General features: G+C 45.1%; 1 protein-coding gene across 1 annotated transcript in view; it reads left to right on the top strand.

Annotated features, from left to right (window-relative positions):
* Positions 1 to 588: 588 nt before the first annotated feature.
* Positions 589 to 19,525, top strand: part of LOC121621004 (glutamate receptor ionotropic, NMDA 2B) — a 44,579-nt gene continuing 25,642 nt past the window's right edge. The window contains exons 1-4 of the mRNA XM_041957293.1: positions 589 to 720; positions 1,230 to 1,500; positions 8,677 to 8,869; positions 19,230 to 19,344. Coding sequence (XP_041813227.1) covers positions 589 to 720; positions 1,230 to 1,500; positions 8,677 to 8,869; positions 19,230 to 19,344 — 711 coding nt within the window. The remainder of the gene's footprint in view (positions 721 to 1,229; positions 1,501 to 8,676; positions 8,870 to 19,229; positions 19,345 to 19,525) is intronic.

Below are 19,525 nucleotides of genomic sequence, written 5' to 3'. Positions count from 1 at the left end.
TTTACTGGAGTCTGGCTCTGACTGTACTGCTGTTTGGTTTGCTGTACATTCTGTATCTCTCGTATTCAGATTTCGCCTCTCCAAGGGAAGGGACTTAGTGAATGTTTTATGCACAGTGTGCCCATTCTAGGCGCCCTTTCTAGTGTATTTATGGCCTAATATCTACCACCTTGTAGGTTATGTTGAAATTGCATTGTTCCGACACGGCTGTAATATAACAAATTAATGAAAATGATCGATGAGATTAAGGACAGCAGCTTTGAGTCCCCAGAATTTGCTCCAGCCGCCCCCGTGTGCAAACTCATTAAAGGAGTCATAAAGGCAACTAATGAAAATCATGACTAGTATCATTACAAGCCCACCGGTGTCCTCTCGCCTTTCTCCTCTGTGAGCGAGAGAATAAAGGCAGCTAAATTAATGTTCACACCAATACTGTTACAAAACCACCACTGTCCTTTAAGTAGTATCTGTTCTCCTCTGTGTGTAAAACCAACTAAATTAAAGTTCAGGCCAATATTGTTACATAACCATTTACACTCTGCTTCTTTGTTCCTCCGTGTGCTTCTGTCATTTCAGGATGACAACTCCATGTTCTTTCAATTTGGCCCCTCCATCGAGCAGCAGGCTTCGGTCATACTAAACATCATGGAGGAATACGACTGGTACATCTTTTCCATCGTCACCACGTACTACCCGGGTTACCAGGACTTCGTCACCAAGGTAGCCGCCCTCAGCCGAGATGGCATGCACAAAAATCAGGACGTAAAGGCAGAATATACAGAACAGATGTATTAGCTTCCATCTCTCATCAGTGTCACAATAGAAATATTGCAGCCCTTTACTGGGAAATGTACTGTATAAATACATATTTTTTATTCATTCTGGTTAGAGGTGAGTTTGCAAAGCAATCGATGGTCGGTATGAACCCAAGGATTGAACATCTCAACCTTTTTAATAATCCAAATTTGGAGGATTTTCATCAACAGTTCTGTAATGTTAAAATGATGCCCGTAACAACATCCTCACCCAACAATGCAAAAGCTACTGTTAAACAAGTGTCAAATAAAGTCAGTAAAAGTCTCTTGTACAACTCCATGAATGACAGGATTGACATACACCTGGAAAGCTTTCAAGATTTGGTTGGCAACTAACAAAAGTCTTTAGGAATTGTACATAATCAAGCAGACCACGGCCTTATGATCAGCCTCTTCTTCCTCTGCCCCATCCAGATCCGTAGCACCATCGAGAACAGCTTTGTGGGCTGGGAACTGGAAGAAGTTTTACTGCTTGACATGTCCGTAGATGACGGAGATTCCAAGATCCAAAACCAGCTGAAGAAGCTCCAGAGCCCCGTCATTCTTCTCTACTGCACAAAAGAAGAGGCCAACACCATCTTCGAGGTGGCCCACTCTGTTGGGATCACTGGCTATGGCTACACATGGATAGTGCCCTCGCTGGTTGCTGGAGACACTGTCGTAGTGCCTGCAGAGTTCCCCACAGGTAGGAAATCTTCAATAGCAGAGCTACTCAAATATGAGTGGTGGAGGTGTCCACTTGCAAATAAATGGGTAAAAGCTGCATACATAAACTTTTGTTGTGTAACCAAGTCCTTAAACACTGGGCACAAAAGGCGTGATGGCCAGGCGGACACACTGATGGAAGGGTTCATTGGTGAGTTTGCTGTGCTTTTTTTAAAATTTACTTTATTAATCCCGAACTGGGAAATTACTTCTCTGCATTTGACTCAACATGCAGTGAAACACACAGGAGCAGTGGGCTGCATTCAAGCACCCAGGGAGCATATTGGGGGGGTTAAGTGCCTTGCTCAAGGGCACACCAGCCGGCTCATGGAGGGGGGGGGGGGGGGGTGTGGGTGGGGCTACTCCACCCAAATTTTTCTGCCAGTCCAGTGGGAGAATCGAACCGGCGACCTTCCAATCACAAGCCGCTTCTCCAACCTAGGAGATCTAATCCAGGCCACGGCTGACTCTTTTACTGTTAAAAATGCTGACAGCTCAGTCTTGTTGTGAAATTAATTCTACAATACTGCTGGTGGCTTGATATGATGTTTTCAGATGGTTCAGTTTTGTGGTTCTTACCTCCGTACTCTGAGGACGCTTTGGGCTGAAATGGGCATGGGCGGTGTTGCCTTTGTGAAGGGCAGTACAAACTGTTTCAGGGCGAATTGTGCACACCGGTCTTGCCCTTTTCTTTGCTACAATGAACAAGTATTTCTCAGTCTACTAATCCTCAAGTGCACGTTTCCACCATTAACCTCTCTTTTGTTTGCTTAACTAGTTTTAAAGATGGCCTCCACTTTTTTCACCTTGACTCCTACATCTGACAACAGATCTGCTAAATGCTAGGCGCTACTACCCTTCATGACAGGTGAGGTGACATAATAGCGACGTGTCACTTGCAGCCCAGGTCAGGTTGCTTTAAAATTTTGTTAAAGGTCCGACATTTAAATTGTCTGTCCGGATTCGGCCAAAAGTCTGGCTGAGTGTGTGGGTGCTGAATCGGAATTAGGAATTAAAATTTGATCCCGTTTTTATCTGACATAATCTCAGTGTGGAAAGACGCTTGCTTGCCTTAAGCTCAAATCCTAAACCCTTTGTAAGAGCAACAATTACATTTTCTCGGTGGCCCCGGTCTGAATCAAATCCCTAACCCTCACACTGTTCCTTGATTCCACCAAGCTGTTCTCCACAGGATGACTACCCAGCTAAGGAGGTCAGCAGCGGTATTAAAAAATCATTAATCGACATATACTCAACTAGCTATTTACATTTGAGAAAAATGTGCCAATTACTTGTGTGGATCAAGGTAAATGCTGAACAGTAGTAGCGCAAGAGTAATGTCGGGTTCAAAGCTGTTTTTATCTTGAGTTTGCCAAACGTTAGCTAACATTAGCTAACCATAAGCCTCGAGTCGTAGCAGACCAAGTGAGGCTGTAACAGCAAACTCCTTAGCGCTTCAACCTGAGCAGTTTTATTGCTTAAGAAGCTTTCACGGTGTTAGATGAAGAATGTGGTCGTCTTGTGAGCAAAAACGTTCAGTTTTATGGCCTTTGTTTCGCAGTTTTTATCATCAGCTAAGGGGAAATGTGAGTTGGAGTTAAAAGCTGTGGAAAAGGCTAAGTTGACCTTATTTTGTCAAATTGCTACCCCAAGGTCAAGAATGAGCTTTCACACTCAGGAAGGTGTTTATTGGGTCACTAACGACCGAGCACCGACAGCTAGCTCGAAGCAGCGATGTCATGTTGGTGCTGTAGCTGGTCACTCTAGTGATGTTAGCCTGCTATACACTATCCTTATACTTTTCCCTAAAAATGATAACTTTGGCCATCATGAGGAGAAAGCCAAAATGTTAAAATTCCCGTAAATGCTCATGAGAACAAAGACAAAGGCACGTACCCTCATCCAGTCCATCATCTTAGTCTTACAGTTGCATACTTGACACCACAGAATGAACACAGAGCTTTTGAAATGTTACTTTCCAAATTTTATTTTCAGTCAGCTGTTTGGATTTTCCCTGCAAGACGAGAAACAAACTGACCTTTCCTGATAAGAAGTGAGCGAGCGTTTCTCCTCTGCGCTCCCCCCACAACACCACTGGAGGTCATTCTAACCTTTTAAGGTCAAATGTGGAACCAGAGTGACATCTAAGTTGGGGTGCATTAACCACACGACCTGCTCACGCAATCTGTCGGGCACAGCTGTCAGACTGCCTTCATGTAACTCGGCTTTCAGTACTTGGGGGTGGACAGACGGTTATAGAAAGGCCAGCTCTCAGTGGGAATCAAACCTTTAACTGTTAATGATGTTGCCAGCATGAAAACTAACTTTGCACGACAGTGGAAGTCTAGTCTGTTTTACTCACTGCAGGACAGTGAACTTTAGAGCAGGTAGTGTATTTACACTGGAGATAAGTGTGATAATTTGTTGGTGTTTGACTCGTTGATTTACAGTAAATGGGAGATATTACACTGCCGCCTCTCCTCAGCAGTTTCTGGGAAATGGTTGCCAGGCGGAACCTGGGATCGTTGTGCCGCTCAAGCACCGTAACTCAGACTTTTTACCTCTGCCTTCCCCCTTATTGGCATCCATGGATGATTTACTCTAAATGGGAGTTAGGAGTGTGTTTGCGAGCCTGGGCGTGTGTGCCAGTGAGTGTGTGTTTTGTACCTGTTTTTTGTGTAATGTCTGTGTGCATTTGTGTGTGAAATGTGCGATTGGTTCATGGTTTAATTTGCATGAGAAAATAATGGGTGAGTGTAATCAAATGGGTTGTGTGTTTTCGCTTTTGTGTGCACCTCATATGGCAGAGGGCCAGAGTGTTTACATGTAGGCCAGGGTGAACGAACTATGGTGTGTGTGTGTGTGTGTGCGTGTGTGTGTTTCTATCGGATTGTCTGTTCCAAATTAGGGTTCCACTCTATAAAGTTTGATGTATCACCACATCAGTTATGTAAATCACACAACTTCCCTCGTGATTTATGTTGCCACAGAGATAATCGTGACTTGCTCATGTACTGCCTGGATGATTACAAAGCGGGGCTGCCGGAGCGGCTGTGTTGATGGACACACACAAACCTCTTTCAGTTAACAGTGTCGTATCATGGGATTAATCATATGGGACACAATGACAGATAGTGGGCCAAATGTCATCTACTCACCGAATGCACGATGAAGAGGATGTGCCTATAGTCTAATGTGAACAACAAACTGACAGATGTAAGATAGAGTAGATCATTTATATGTTGATGATTTGATCTCAATGATCAGATCCATACAGAGATCCGAATATTGATCCAGTGGAGGTCATTTCTTACTGTACAGCCATCACTCATTCTCACCTGTCTTGCTTGCATCTTTCGGTCGCTTTTTGCCACATAATAGATGTAATCAGTAATGAGAGGCCTGTCTCTTTTAGCCTTCTTGCTTAATTGCTCTTTAAATTTGAACAACAACCTGTCTCTTTTAAAATCTGAACACAATGCAAACCTCCAAATGTGCACAGGCAGATCACACACATTAAGATGAATTTTTCCTTATCCAGATAAGGTGTATGTCACATTTTAACACCAGGTGTAAATGGCTCTATAAGTGCTTATGCAGATGGCTAAGCTTCTGCTCACAGCACTGTTGCTGCAGGATCTGTGCGTGTCGGCTCTGTCCACTGCCAATACAATGAATACAAGGATGTTACTTAACAGCTTCAGCAGTGATAGTCTGTAAAACATGCACTGAGAGCAGCCTCACCTTCATAACCAATTGCTAAAGCATCTGAACGACGAGCGATTTGATGTTTTTAGCTGTATTATTGCAGATACATTGATATCCTGACGGTAGCATTTTTTTGCCATGAAAAAGGTTAGATAATAACAAAATACTTGCCTGAATTCACCAGGATGAAGACTCCACAGTGGCTTGATATTTGTGGATTTTAGGTATTCAAACAGTCGAACTCAGTGATTCAACCAAGCCTTTTATCTGAGTTTTAACCTCAACATCATGAGAGCCACATGAAACCTGCGCCTCTGAACGATATGACACCATGGCACAGCATGTGACTGATGGTGTGTTGCTCTGGGTGAATCCAGCAGTTCATGGTTCAGCAGAAGGTGCATGCTAGCTGTGGGGTGAAGTTGCTTACTAGGCACACTTAATAATTTGCACCATATGTGATGAAGGGCCTCCAATTCTCATGGGTAATTCCACTGATGCTTCCTTTAAGTGGCGCTCTGGGGAACCATCTCTCCTCCCACCCTCCTCCTTCCTTTCCTTTCCTTTCCTTTCCTTTCCTTTCCTTTCCTTTCCTTTCCTTTCCTTTCCTTTCCTCCTGATTTCATGCTGTTGTTCCCTCCCATCCCTGTTTTCTCTCTCACTATTTCAGCCTCCTCTGACTCTCTGCTAACGCTCTCCTGCCGTCAGTTTTTTTTCCTGTTTCTCTTGGTTCTTCATCTTTGCGTCTCGGCTGCCGTCTGACTTTTTCTCTCTGCTCGTTCCGTCCCTCTTTTTCCTCCTCGTCGCTCTCAGCTCTCTCCCTCTCTTACTAACAGCTTTCCTTTCTCTGTTCTTCCTGATCAGAGTCACACACACCACTGCTGCACAGACTGTGCTAACGTAACCACCCCATCTGACATCACTGACAATAATAAGCAGTTTCCAAAAATACCCAGTGATACGGTAGTTCTGCTGTTACGTTCTGCAATCAATTTGGCTACTTGTGGATACTCTCTGTCTGCAGTCTCTGTGATTTTCTTTGTATTTGTGCGTATCTGTGACAGGGAGACAACTTTTGCCTTCAAACAGAGGCAGTAACCAGCTTGCAGGCCAGAAAAAAAAGGCTTTCCGGTTGCCATATTGCTGTTCAGCTATAACTTTGCCAGTTGACATGACTGTGTTGTGACAGTTAAACATGTCCTGGGAGATGTATGAACATATACGCAGCAGTCTCCAAGATGTGCAGAGGAGTACACCTCACGGTGCATGCACATGTGCAGCACATAGATGCTGCCAACGCCTGCACGCATGCATCTTCCTATGAAGGGATCTTCCCCATAAAACAATAAATGTGAAATGTGCAAAAAGGAACAAGCGATGGGAGCGGGTGAGTGGGTGTTGATAAAGTGTCAACAGTGTGTGACATTAGATGTGGTCCTGGAGGGCTGGAGCTGTCAGTGCTGAGGCCCCATTGGGAAGGCAGGTTGCCAGGCCGCTTGTCTATTTCTGCCCACTGACATGGTAGTGGACTGGCTGACATGTGGTCATACTCTGTCAGATAGACGCGGAGCGACTGATGGACACAGAGAGGGGTGGATTAAAAGGCAGACAGAGAGACAGATAGCCAGATAAATTGACTTGAAGGCAGTCCGCGCTTCGCTGAGAGCCGCGTGACCTGAACCCAGAGGCGTCCAATCCGCCCCAAACGGAAAGATCACTTATTGCCCATTTTCAGAAGTCATGAGGGCACTTGATGCTGAGAGTCGAGATAAAACCAGGCTTTTGATCTGGAAGGTTTCCACATTAAATCGACCATTCACTAAATCCACCCTCCTTAGTGTTGTCACTACCATCAAGCTTTAAAGCCTCAGCACAACACATATGCAGTTTACATGATAGCAGGGGCATTTTCTACTTGAAATTCTCAATAAGGCTTGATTTCACACAGAAGTAAACAAAAGCAGCCTTGACTGGCTGATAGCTGTGGATTACCCCTCACAGATTTCATCAGCTGGAGCGATATAATGTAGGCAAATGCGAACACCAAAAGTCAGTGACTTGTTTTGGGTTGTATCCACATGGTTGAATATGCTTATTGAAAGATGTGTCAGATATACGTTTCTGCTAAAGAAATGTAATAAATGGTTTGAAAGACTTTGACAAGGGCACAGTGGCGAGAGTCAAGCTTCATTGTTTACATTTTTTAACAGCTGAGCTCAAGGACGGTCCCACCTGTAAGCTCCAACCTGAGCTCCAACCTGATAGAATCCTGACAACGGTGAACAAGAGAGCTAAATGACTGGTCATTAAAAAGAGATTGCACATTATGCACTAGGCTCAGTGCCGGGCAGAACACACTGTGTCATCAATTGATGGCGACTATTTGTCACGAGTTAATCATATTATCAATAACAGCAGTTTAATATCAATGAAACTCATTATCAAAATGTCAGCACTGTTTTAATTGACGCATAATAGCCTTAGTTTCATAATGAGACTCTTCGCATAGTTTTTCTCTGTGTTGGCCTGTCTTTATTTTTGATTGGTAATATAGCAAAAAATTATTAAGAAACATATTAATAAACTAAGCCAGGCCCTCTGCGAGCACACAGGTAAAACAGTGTCATTTGTGATCAGTTGGCTTTCACCTGGCTACACATTTGTGTTAGTAGTGTGAATCCAAGCATGAACATCTTCAGCCAGCCTCTCCTGGATAGCTGCAGGTAAAACAAGTGGGAAACCTGAAACTACTTGAAAATATCCACACATCCATCTACTCACTACTCTTTCCACGATAATCAATAGCAGACAGGGACTGCGGTGTGGAGGAAGGACGGGCATCCTGGCAAACAGCTGAATGGGCTGATGGATGGTTGGAAGGGCATCGGGAGAGATGGGCATGGAGACAGACCGGGGGAGAGAGAGATCTACAAATGACTGTTCATAAACAGACAGATTGTCAAAAGAGAACAGGACTCAGGCAGACAGAAGGACAGATAAACAGACGTACAGACAGTGCAAAGGCCAGCAAACAGAGACAGACAGTGCTTTAGACAGACAGATGGACAAACACAGCAAGGTGATAGACGGTAGTCAGGCAGGATGGGACTGCTCTCTGAGTCATCACGTAGTGTGTGCTCTGTCACTTGGAGTGTGTTCAAAACATACACTCTGTATACCCTAACAGAGTTATCCCTGTCTCTACCCGCTTTAGTTTCCTCCATCTGTCTCTCTCTCCTTTGTCTCTCTGTCGCTTCACTTTTACCATTATAATATAGTTCACCTCTCTTATTTTCATGCTTTATTTGCCTTAGATTCCTGAATCCTTCCCTACACACCTCTCTATTTTTACTAATCCATCTGTCCCCTTCCTTCTCGCCATCTTTTCTTTGTTCTGTCCGCGCCTCCTCTGATCCTCGCCTCTCCTCTTCTGGCTCTGCCCACGCAGGTCTGCTCTCCGTGTCCTACGACGAGTGGGACTACGGCCTCGAGGCACGCGTCCGGGACGGCGTGGCCATCATCACTATGGCGACCTCCACCATGATGATGGACCGCGGGCCTCACACCCTGCTGAAGTCCGAGTGCCACGGAGCCCCCGACAAGAAGACTCCCATCTCAGGCAACCCCAACGAAGTGCTCAGGTGAGTGAAGGCGAAGGCTGGACTGTGTGCTTCACCCACACATTACACTGGCTTTACATTCAGTTTAATTATTTGGTTAAGGGAATAGTGCTGCTGGTAGCAGCTGGTTAGCTTCGCACAAAGGCTACAAACAGGGTAAAACAACTAGCCTGGCTTTGTCCAGCGTTAACCAAACCTGCCTATCAGCATCTCTATAGCTCACGAATTAACATTTCTAGTAATTTTAACTGGAACAAAAAACGAGGTCTCCAGGAAGTTGCTGCTCCCAGCCAATAAATAGTCCCACACACAAACCTCTTGAAAACAGTGATTTTTTTTTTACGCAAAGCAGAAATTATGTGTTAATCAGTGAGCTTTAGAAGTGCTACCAGACAGATTTTATTACCTTCTGACCGGCTAGCTGTTTCCAGTCTGGCACTTATGCAGCGTGCACGTCAACTGTTAGGAACTCTTCCTTTAATACACTATATTTACTGGTGTTTGTTGACCTTCTGAACACAGTTAATTTAAACACAAGATACTTGTGCTCAAAAAGAGGATTCATTCTCAGTGAAGAACCTTGGAGCTCTAATCTGCCTCTATACCTGCCAAAGAGCAGTGATTCCTAACACGTCTCTGGGGGTCATCAGGTGGAAACCTCCCTTCAACAGTGTTTCGCCTACTTAGTCCCACTACACCTCCAGGAGGTTAGGCAGTGAACTCCGGCGTCCCAGAGTCACCCCCCCTAGTGCCAGTTCACACTGCTCCTACACAATCCAAACAGCACCGCCACGTTCAACTGACCCAGAGATGCTCCAGGTAGTGGCCAGTACCGATGCTACCATTTAACTATTGCTAATGCTAATGCTAACCGCTAGGAAGAACAGAAGAAGACAATACAGTTCCGATGCTACCATTTAGCTAATGTTACGTGCTAACCGCTACCTGCTAAGAGAACAGAAGAAGACAATAAAGCTAGATTCACCTATACTGTTAATGTTAATTGCTAGCTACCAATACTAACTGCTAAGATACTATCATACTCTCACCGCTTTAGCTATTGTTAGCTGCTACAATGCTACCACAGGCCTAGATGCCACATGTAACTGCCGATTGCCACACTACCATCATCTACCCCTGCCTCTCACCAACTGCACCAAGAAAAAGCGGGGTGGGAATACAAACCCTGGTTCGGGTAGGGGATAGAAAATAAAGAGGTAGAGTCAAAAGATGAAAGTAGGGATTGGATACAGACCCTTGTTCGGGTAGGGGGTGGAAAATTTAGAGGGTGCTGAAGGTGGAGGCCTAAACCACCGACTAGATTTAACAGCCTCTTCTAACATTTCCTTCAAGAAGCAGCAAACCCTACCATTTCCTTCAAAAAGCAAACAAAGCAGGAAAACAAACCCTACCAATACCTGTGAAATACACCATGATCACATGACAATTTCAAAGTGTATGAGTTCTTTGAGGGCTGCCTGAATCGAGACGTAACTGGTTCAGTTGGGTTTGAGATGCTGAGGGCAACAAGGGAGACGCCAGTTTTGCATCTTGAAATGTCTGTTTAGGATTTGCTGACAGTTAATCGTCAGACGTTCAGCTTCCTGTTGAATGTCGCCACTTCACTGTGACAAAGTCTGAGTCTGCACTGCAGGGGCACTGTTCTTTCTCCTGCCTTCTGTGCAGTAAAACAAGCTAACTTTTTGCCCTAAAGCAATCCAGCACGTATCCCGTGAAAACTAGCCCTATGATGTACAGAGTGCTCTATAACAAAGTATGGAGGCCGCACGTCCCAGCAGTGGTCTCATTTGTTTACAGTCGTTTATTTGCAATTACTCTAATGTCTCCAAATTAATGTGGCAATGATTTATGGATGCTGAAAAGCTCCACGCAGCAGCTTTAAAAGGTGCACGGGTTCAGGTGGTGCGACATCAACACGAGCATCCTGGCGGAGATCAGCACAACCATGGAACAGATGCCTGCGCACACACATCCCCTGCATACTGTGATTACCCCCCCCCCCCCACCCCATAATAATACCCTATGCACACAAACACCCCCTTCGCATGCCCCTTCCTCAGGAAAATCCAACCCCACCCCCTCAGCTGTCCGTCTCAGCAGCAGGCCTTTTGAACTGGTTGTGAAGCGCAGCGTTCGGCGGCGCTTTGCTCTGCGCACTGCCTAATTGGTCCCAATGGCGTTTCAGTCGACGAACACTAGCCCCTGTCGCGCTGTGCTCCAGAGCTCAGCACAGCGTTATTTTCGGGGCCAGATTCACCCCTCTGCCGTTCTGCGTGTCTGCTGCAGCTGTATGTGTGTTTTTATTGTGCTAAAGAGGGGCAGGCTGTCAGTGAAGGCCACATATGTGTGTGTGTGTGTGTGTGAGCATGTGCAGGTATTGTAAAGGCTGACTACAATCACACATTCATGCCACAGCAGACCCGTTCAGCCTCATGCCGCGGCAGGAGAAAGCAGGAGCCTCCTGGACAAACACGTGCTCACCTTTTTTTGGACTGCACTGTGCACGAGGGATAATTTTTTCCGCCGCCGCTGCGAGCTTAACTGCATCCTGCACTAAGGCAGCGCGGCTTTGTTGTCCGTTCCAGTAAACTCTTTAGATGTCATTTCAACCCCTGTCTGCTTGTTCGTTCCTCTCCGAAGCTTTGCATTTGTTTCACCGCTGCTTACTGCTTTGAGATAACGCTGGAGTTTGTGGCAGCTGCCGCCGCCCCAGAATGCAATTCCCCTGTTCTGCCGTGTTGTTCCTCGCCGCGGTCTGCCGTGCACCGCTCTGTTCTTCTCAACTCTGCTGTGGTCTTTTCTGCCACATCCTGTGCTGCTCTCTGCTCAGCTCCCTCTTAACTCCGTCATGTTCCTCTCTGTCCTCTCTTGCCCTATAGTCTTCCCCTTTGTTCTGCCCTGGTCTGCTTTTATGCATCTGCTCGCCTCCGCTCTGCTTTGTTCCACTTTATTCTCTTCTGTCGAGCGCTGCTCTGCTCTGTTTTCTCCTCCCCTCTGTTTTCTCCTCTCCTCCTCTCTTCTCTCCTCTCCAGCCATTGTCTGCGCTCCAGACCTGCAGTTTTATAATCAACTTAGCTGTGTCGTTGATTAGATCAGTTGCGAGTGCTGCTAAGATCCTTCGCCCCTCGCTGCCTTAACTAAATTTGTTTGGTGATAACCTTTGTCTTCAAGTGTTCAATCAAGAGATTAGCATTTGGCCTATAGTCTATATACTAGAAACTGAATGAACGGCTGGCTTGCCCGGCTTGCTGGCTGCTTGGTTGGCTGGATGGAGGCCCCGCTGCCTGGTTGGTTTATTCCTTAGTGCATCAATGGATGAACGGATGAAAGATGGGTGGAAAGGGAAGCAACTCAATCAAAAGGCTCTTTTGGCGGGTAGGAAACCTTCTATTTAGTGACACTCTCCGGTGAATTCAAACATTGTTTGTAAATTTTCATGGAGACCTTTTCAAGCTGGATGCTTTTTAGCTGTTGATCATATACACATGGATATAGGAGTGGACGTTTCAATATTTTCATACAGTTTAACTGTCATTGTTCAGTTCGGTTTGGTCAGGTTTGCAGTCGCGCTGTTACACAAAAGCTGGCCGTTCCATGGGCTCTCCCCCTCAAAACAAATCACCAACTCATGAGGAAGACCACTGTCAGAGAAGGGTCAGCATGACTCGAGGACTGCGTGGCCTATTAATCTTTTCAGATTTATTCCAGTTTTTTAAATTCTTTTTCCAGAGCGGCCATCGTATTTGCAAACTTGAAGTTGAAAAATCAAATTGTAATCTGAGGCAGCACAGCGAGTGGCGAAGGAAAAAGAGACGGCGCTTGTCAATCATTCATTCCGCAGCCGAGTGAAATGCTGTCACGCCAAACCGCAATGAATGAAGCAACACTTGTGGGGCGGCTTTGGGACTGAGTGTTCAGCCGCGTATCCCAGTCTGATACTTCATTCCAGCAGGGATTGTGACTATTGGAGATGATCACATGTTTTCCAGTCTTGCAGATTACAAACGGGTTCGTAAGAGCTGCATGGAAATATGTAAATCATGTCTAGTTTACATTTTGGTGAGCGGTTGAGTGATGGAGAATTGCTGTATGGTCACAGTCATCTGCTCGACTGTATAAGCCATACATTATGCCGATGCAGTCCCTTGTCCGGCCCTCAGAGCTTCATAGAATACCACAAGAGAAGGACGCGTCACTCCGCTAAGTAAATTAAGTCCACTGTAGCCAGCGCTGTGACATTCCAGCTAATGCTACAGTATGAGCCTGACAAATGAAGATAGCAGAAAGAGGAAGAAGAGAGCGAAGCACAGAGAGGGAAAAAGACACAGCGAGGGAGAGACGGGGGGAGGCGGAGAGAGGCCGCTGCTGAGCAATACACAACAGTGTGAGAATCATGAGTTTGACAACAGTGGCCCTGACCTTGCTCGGCGTGGACAGGTTCCAAATGAGCTTGGAGTTGGAAAGGTGTCAAGTGCTTTTAAGCTCTGTGGACATTTTTGAACTTCTGCGGCCCCGGCGAGGCTTTCAGTAGAGTGTACGCCTGTTTGCATGTGTGTGCGTGTTCCGCCGCGCGCGTGCAGCACACTCTGAAGCAGCATTTTGACCCTATTGAGCTGAGGGATGAGTGTGCGCCAGCTCGACGGACAGAGTGTCCACCTGAGCTGTGTGTGCGTGCTTCTAGCTGTTTCAGGCCGAGTCTATAAAGGCCAGTGGAGTGTGTGTTTATGGGCCAGGCCAGTGAGAGGCGTTAAAAAGGTACCTGTTTGTGATGGGACTTGATTGGAAGTAGGTCAGGATGCTCCTGCTTTCTCTCCCATCTTTCTTCCCTCTCCCTCCTCTTCGTTTTTATTGCCGTCTCTCTTTCTCCACCTAAATCTTTTCATCTGTCACTAAATCTCCTTTTCCCTGCCGGCTTTTTTCACTTCTTTACTTTTCTGTTCTCACATAATCATTGCCTCTCCCCCCACTTTTTAATAACATTACATTACCCCCCAAATTCCTTCATCTGGAGGCTACTTTTGATTCTTAAAATGTCTTTTAAAGCTTAAGTTTTATTCTGAAATGCTCAGAAATTCGCAAAAAAACAAGCAAAGAAGAATATTTCCTCAAATATTTCAATATTGTGGTTACTGTTAATTAAATGCTGTCCATCATTTGTCAAAAATGAGTCAAATCAAAGCACATATCAAGGGCCCTTTGCTGCTTTGCCGCCCTCCCTCCTCCCGTCCTTTCTGGAGCTCTGTTCCCGTCTTGTCATCTCGCCGCTCTCTTCCCATTAGCACAATTTATTACACTGTTTACACATTCAGTTCCCGTGTCTGAACACACATATGGATACCACTAGATGCGTACTTGTGCAAACGCATGTACACAAACCAAATTCACACCCCCACCACACACGCAGCAAAGATTATTTTTGTCTGCCCCAGTGCCATATGGGGCATGTTATCATTCTCCATATACATAGATTCATCCTCTGGAAATCCAATAAGTACATTGCGCCACAGTAATTGCTAAGGAGTGTAATTCATGACTAATTCATGCCAGGGTTAATTTATTAAAAATGACTTATCAATATTTCACACAACTCCTCCATTATTCACACCAGAACATGCGCTAAAACGTATCTGTGTCAGGCCATGGAGTTAGCATGGCAAGTATTTGTCTGTGCGTGTGTGTGTGTGTGTGTGTGTGTGGGGCACCAAGTTGTTCTGATTTACAGCGGTAAGAATTTGCCTCAAATGAAGAAAACGGTAGAAAGGAACGACTGAGAAAATGCGAGGCAGTTAGTGAAGGAATGTTTCGCTGTAGATCTGATTGGAGCTCTGCCTGCTGGAGTCCGAGTCGCTGTCACTCGCTTTCCTTCGGCAGGTGGAGACAGCTGCTGCCGCTGTTTGAATTTTAATTCACCTGCTGTACAGTGTGGATGAGATGCTCTCCTCTAGCAGGAGCTGGAAACTGACAGGTTCAACAGGATATCATAACAAGAGGTTTAGTGGGTGTGTGTTTTTATGGTGTCCATTGTGTTCTTAGCATGCTTAATGTCACCTCATGACACATACAATACAGTTACACAACAGATGGAGGAGATCGGCGTGTAAGTTTGTGTCCACATGTGTATTTTGTGTCTCTGACTTGGTAAGGAAGGCAGTGAAGGTGATTGTCTGTCATCCAGCTTTGCCCCAGTGGACCTTAAGACGACTTTCTGGACAGCTTCCAGTTGTAGATGTGATGTATGTACCCCTGTGAATGCTGAGTAAACCCTCACGGCTTAAAGTGTGGAGGGCTTTTGTGTCCAGTTTTAATGGTAGCGATCCAGGAAGTTCAGAGGAGCTGACATAAGCGGATAAGATCACATGCACCCCATTTACATTTGGTGTTAAATAAGAATATACAGGTGTGAATGCGTCATGGTCATGATCTGACTGACCACATCAGAAGGTGGAGTGGCTCGCATTGTGTTCTGATCTTAGGTAGGTGTAAACGCAATCCGGACATGCTGGCATCTGTACACACCATAGCGTTGATAGAAATATTCAGTGTTCAAGTTAAGAGAGCGGGCAAACAAAAAGGCTGTAAGAGACACACCGCTGATCGCTCATCATACAGAATGTCTATTCTGTGTCATGAAAGAGGCCATAATGTTTCAACAGAACTGTGTGAAAAATTAAAGCGATACAGGCTGGAAATGAATGAAGGCTATGCACTAAGAAATAACTGTGTGTGACTTAATCTCACCTGTGCAGTTTATATAGTCACAGTTGTGCAACACACCGCGACAAGATGACACAACACTTTTTATACACAGAAAGGAACAAATTAATGTATTGCATTTTCCGAATGTAGGGACAAATAATTAAGAATTTGTCTTGTTTCTCAAAGTTTATGAAGTTTCCCCGAACCCAACGACTCACACAGTAACTCTCAGATTACGCGCAGGTTTCGCTCTGGAGGACAGAGATCCGATCTCAACGAGCAAAACGAGAGCGCATTGAAAATACCAGGTGAAAATGCAAAGGCAGGATCGCATCATTTATTATCCAGATGCCGCCCGGATACAGATTCCATTTTATTAGCAGGTGTAAATGGGCTGATGGATGGAACACAAAGTCAAAGTGATTTCCTGTAACCACAGTAGTCACAGTGTGATGGGAGGTGAGGGGAGAGAGCGCTGCAGTCTTGTAGTAATATGTCCCATCCCCTCCCTCTTCTTTGAATTCCACCTCTCTCTCTCTCTCTCTCTCTCTCTCTCTCTCTCTCTCTCTCTCTCTCTCCCCCTCTCTGTCTCCATCCCTCCCACCCTCTGCGAGATTACCGTTACCATAGTAACACAGCAGATTGGCTTGGAAGTCACAGTGGTTGTGGCTGCCATGGCAACACACGTATGCTTGTGTCTCGCTCTGTTACTGCTGTCAACGTGTGTAGGATGCACACACACACACACACACACACAAGCACACACACACATGCTGTAGACCCGTGCCAAGGCCCCACGTCGTTGCACGTAACAATGCCTCGCTCAGTAAAGATTAAACGGGACAGCGCGTCAAGTCATTTTGTAAATGGCTTATGATTTATGCAGTAGATTCTATGCACTTTGTATCAGTGCCAAGGCTCAACAGGATGGGCCGGTTAGCTGGACACATGGGGCTGCATGAGATGGTATGATGCTGGGTGATTTCACTCATCACAACCCATTGGAAATATCAATATTTAATACAGGAAATAGAATGAGGAAGCTGGCATTAGAGTAATTGCTGGATTATTACGTAAATCAATCCCCTCTGTACATAGGACCTGCATAGATAGATAGATAGATAGATAGATAGATAGATAGATAGATAGATAGATAGATAGATAGATAGATAGATAGAAACACAGAAAGAAAATCAGCTTCCTTTGTGTTTAGGTTTCTTGATCTGCTCCAGCTAAAATGTCAGCCGGGTTAAAGTTGAAGCAGTTTGAACTTTGAGTGCAGCAGCGAGGCGGTGTGTGACGTTGATGTAGAGCTGCAGTGAGGCCGAGCTTCGCCGCTCGCTTCTGAGGAAACGATGGCTGAAGACGCACTGATTCTGCTGCTGATCGTGTAGTCCAGTGTTTACAGAACCCATCAGCGCACGGGCACCGAGCCAGTCCCACACACACACACACAGCCGCATACACACACATGCACCTTCTTTTGTCATTTATATATTCATCTACATATATATGGTGTGCGCGGTTTTGAGGCAGAGTGTTTCCATGGAAACAGAGAGATAGATAGAGAGAGAGTAAGGGGTGAGGGAGTGAAAGAGTTACAGATTCTGTGTGTGTGTCTGTGTGTGTGTGTGTGTGTGAGTGTGTGTATATGTGTGTGTGTGGGATGACAGTGAAGTGATTTGAGTTCACCTGACATAAACATTCCTGTTCTCATATACACACACTTATACACTCCCACTCACATTCACCATAATCACTGCAAGAGAATAGTGTTGAGTGTCTCCTTGTGTGTGTGTGTGTGTGTGTGTATGTATGTTGTGTATAGCTGATGGGAGGTGAAATGATTTCACTTGACAGAAACAATGCTGCTTTCTCTCGGTTTCTCCTTCGCCACACAAACACACCGACTGAAGCAGACACGCAGAGCCAGACGCAAACACACACACCAACACACAGTGATCTGACAAGCTGCTGCTGGTGTCTCATATAATACTTTTTGTTCCATTTAGACACAAAGTGCATTAGTCATTTTTGTGCCTCCTGTCTTTGTCCCTCTCCCCAGAGCTCGCTGTATAATTTGTCAATGGGACACAACAAGATTAGTGTAAAAACTGGTCAGTTTATTCTTAAAGTGATGTAAGTTTCAGCTGTTGTGTCTGGCTAGATCATTTGTTGTGGTGCTCCATCCTATTGCTACCTCACTGATAATTGCATTCTAGTGTAAAATTGGTACCTGTTGCCAAATTAATTAAGTTGTTCTGTGTTAGAAGAATACATACATGTCAATTTGTATTTGATTTAAGAAAAACAAACATTTAAAGTGTCAATTTATTAATTAAAAAAAAACATTTTCACATTTTTTTTGCTGATATGATGATGTGGCGATGAGGAGGGTGGGTGACTTTATTGTTTGTGTTTTCACTTCTTTGATTGGCTATAATCAGTCAAGCAAAAAAATCTCCATCCAGCCAGGCAAACAGAGGGCAGTTACTTTAGCTTAGCACAAAGATTGGAAACAGCTAACCTGGTTCTGTCCAAAATCCACCTACCAACACCTCTAAAGCTCACTGATAAACACATTGTATATAGTTTATTTAATCTGTGCAAAACCCAAGTGTAAAAATGACAATTTGCCATCTTTCAAAGGGTTATGTACTCTTTCTTGGCTGACAGATAACTTCCTGGAATCTCCACTGGTTGCCTGGCAACTGCTCCCGGACACGAAGAAGTCTGGCACATAATCCCCAGTAATAATGCCAATTGTGATTTTTACTCTTCAATTTTTGTGCACCTTAAGCAAACAAGATATAACAGCTAGTGAGCTGTAGGCCGGAGATATACTTGCATTTAGCTGTGTGTCTGTGTGCACAGGATGTCTGTCTCACGTACCCTGTCCTCAGATATTAACGCGACACGTACAAAAGATGCAGTACGCACATGTACAATATGGGTTGCTAGAAAGCAGAGGGTGACGGCAAGCCCCACTACTGAACTGATATTCGGAAATAATGGTGCCATTTCTCAACATCGGTTTGTCACGTTGGCAGGATGAGAGAAACACTGAGTTTTCTGGAGTGCCCTCTAGTGGTATCCTCCAGTAACGCACATAGAACGCAGGCAAGGTTCCAATCACAACGCAGTCGGTTGCAGTTAAAAAGCAAGTATATCCAAGCCTTAGAAGTACCAGTTGTTGAATTTTGCTTCCCTTAGACAGATCCAGGCTATCTGTTTCCCCCTATTTCCAGTCTCTGTGCTAAGCTAAGCTAACATGCTGCTGGCTGTAGCTTCATATTCAGAGGACAGACATAAGGGCTGTATCAACTCTACTGAAATGTCAAACTATTCCTTTGCTGTCACATCATTGAGCATGAGCACATTGAAACTGAGACGACTTAAGAGATGATTGCTGACGTTAGTTTTACTCAGTCTTGCCTTAAAATCGTCGCTGCTGTTTTACACCATCCGTAACTGATGAGTGACGTGTATTCATCTATTTGTATTCGTAAAAACAAATTCATGCTCAATGGAACTTTGGTGGTAATTGAGTCAGCAAACAACACGTGATAGAGATATGTCGAGCAGCCGTCACTGACAAAGATGTTTTTCAGGTGCCTCCATAAGTCTCTTTCTCTGTCTCTCTCCTCAATGTTTCCCTGCACAGGTACCTGATGAATGTGACGTTTGAGGGGCGTAATCTGTCGTTCAGCGAGGACGGATACCAGATGCACCCCAAGCTGGTCATCATTCTGCTCAACAAGGAGAGACAGTGGGACAGGGTGAGAGAGGCATGGGGGAGAAAAGGAGAGAGTGTCCATGAGTGGCGTAAAGCAGCCGTGTCAGGCTGGTAGCAATGCCAGTGAGTTAGCTGTATGTATGTAAGTACAGTACCTGCTTGGCACATCTGCCTGTCTTTCTATCTGAACCTCTTATCATCTGATTTTCACTTTTTAAGCATTT

This window comes from Chelmon rostratus, chromosome 17, assembly GCF_017976325.1.
Source record: "Chelmon rostratus isolate fCheRos1 chromosome 17, fCheRos1.pri, whole genome shotgun sequence".
Classification (NCBI taxonomy): domain Eukaryota; kingdom Metazoa; phylum Chordata; class Actinopteri; order Chaetodontiformes; family Chaetodontidae; genus Chelmon; species Chelmon rostratus.
Note: the sequence above shows the minus strand (reverse complement) of the source record. Positions and strands in the feature narration are given on the sequence as shown.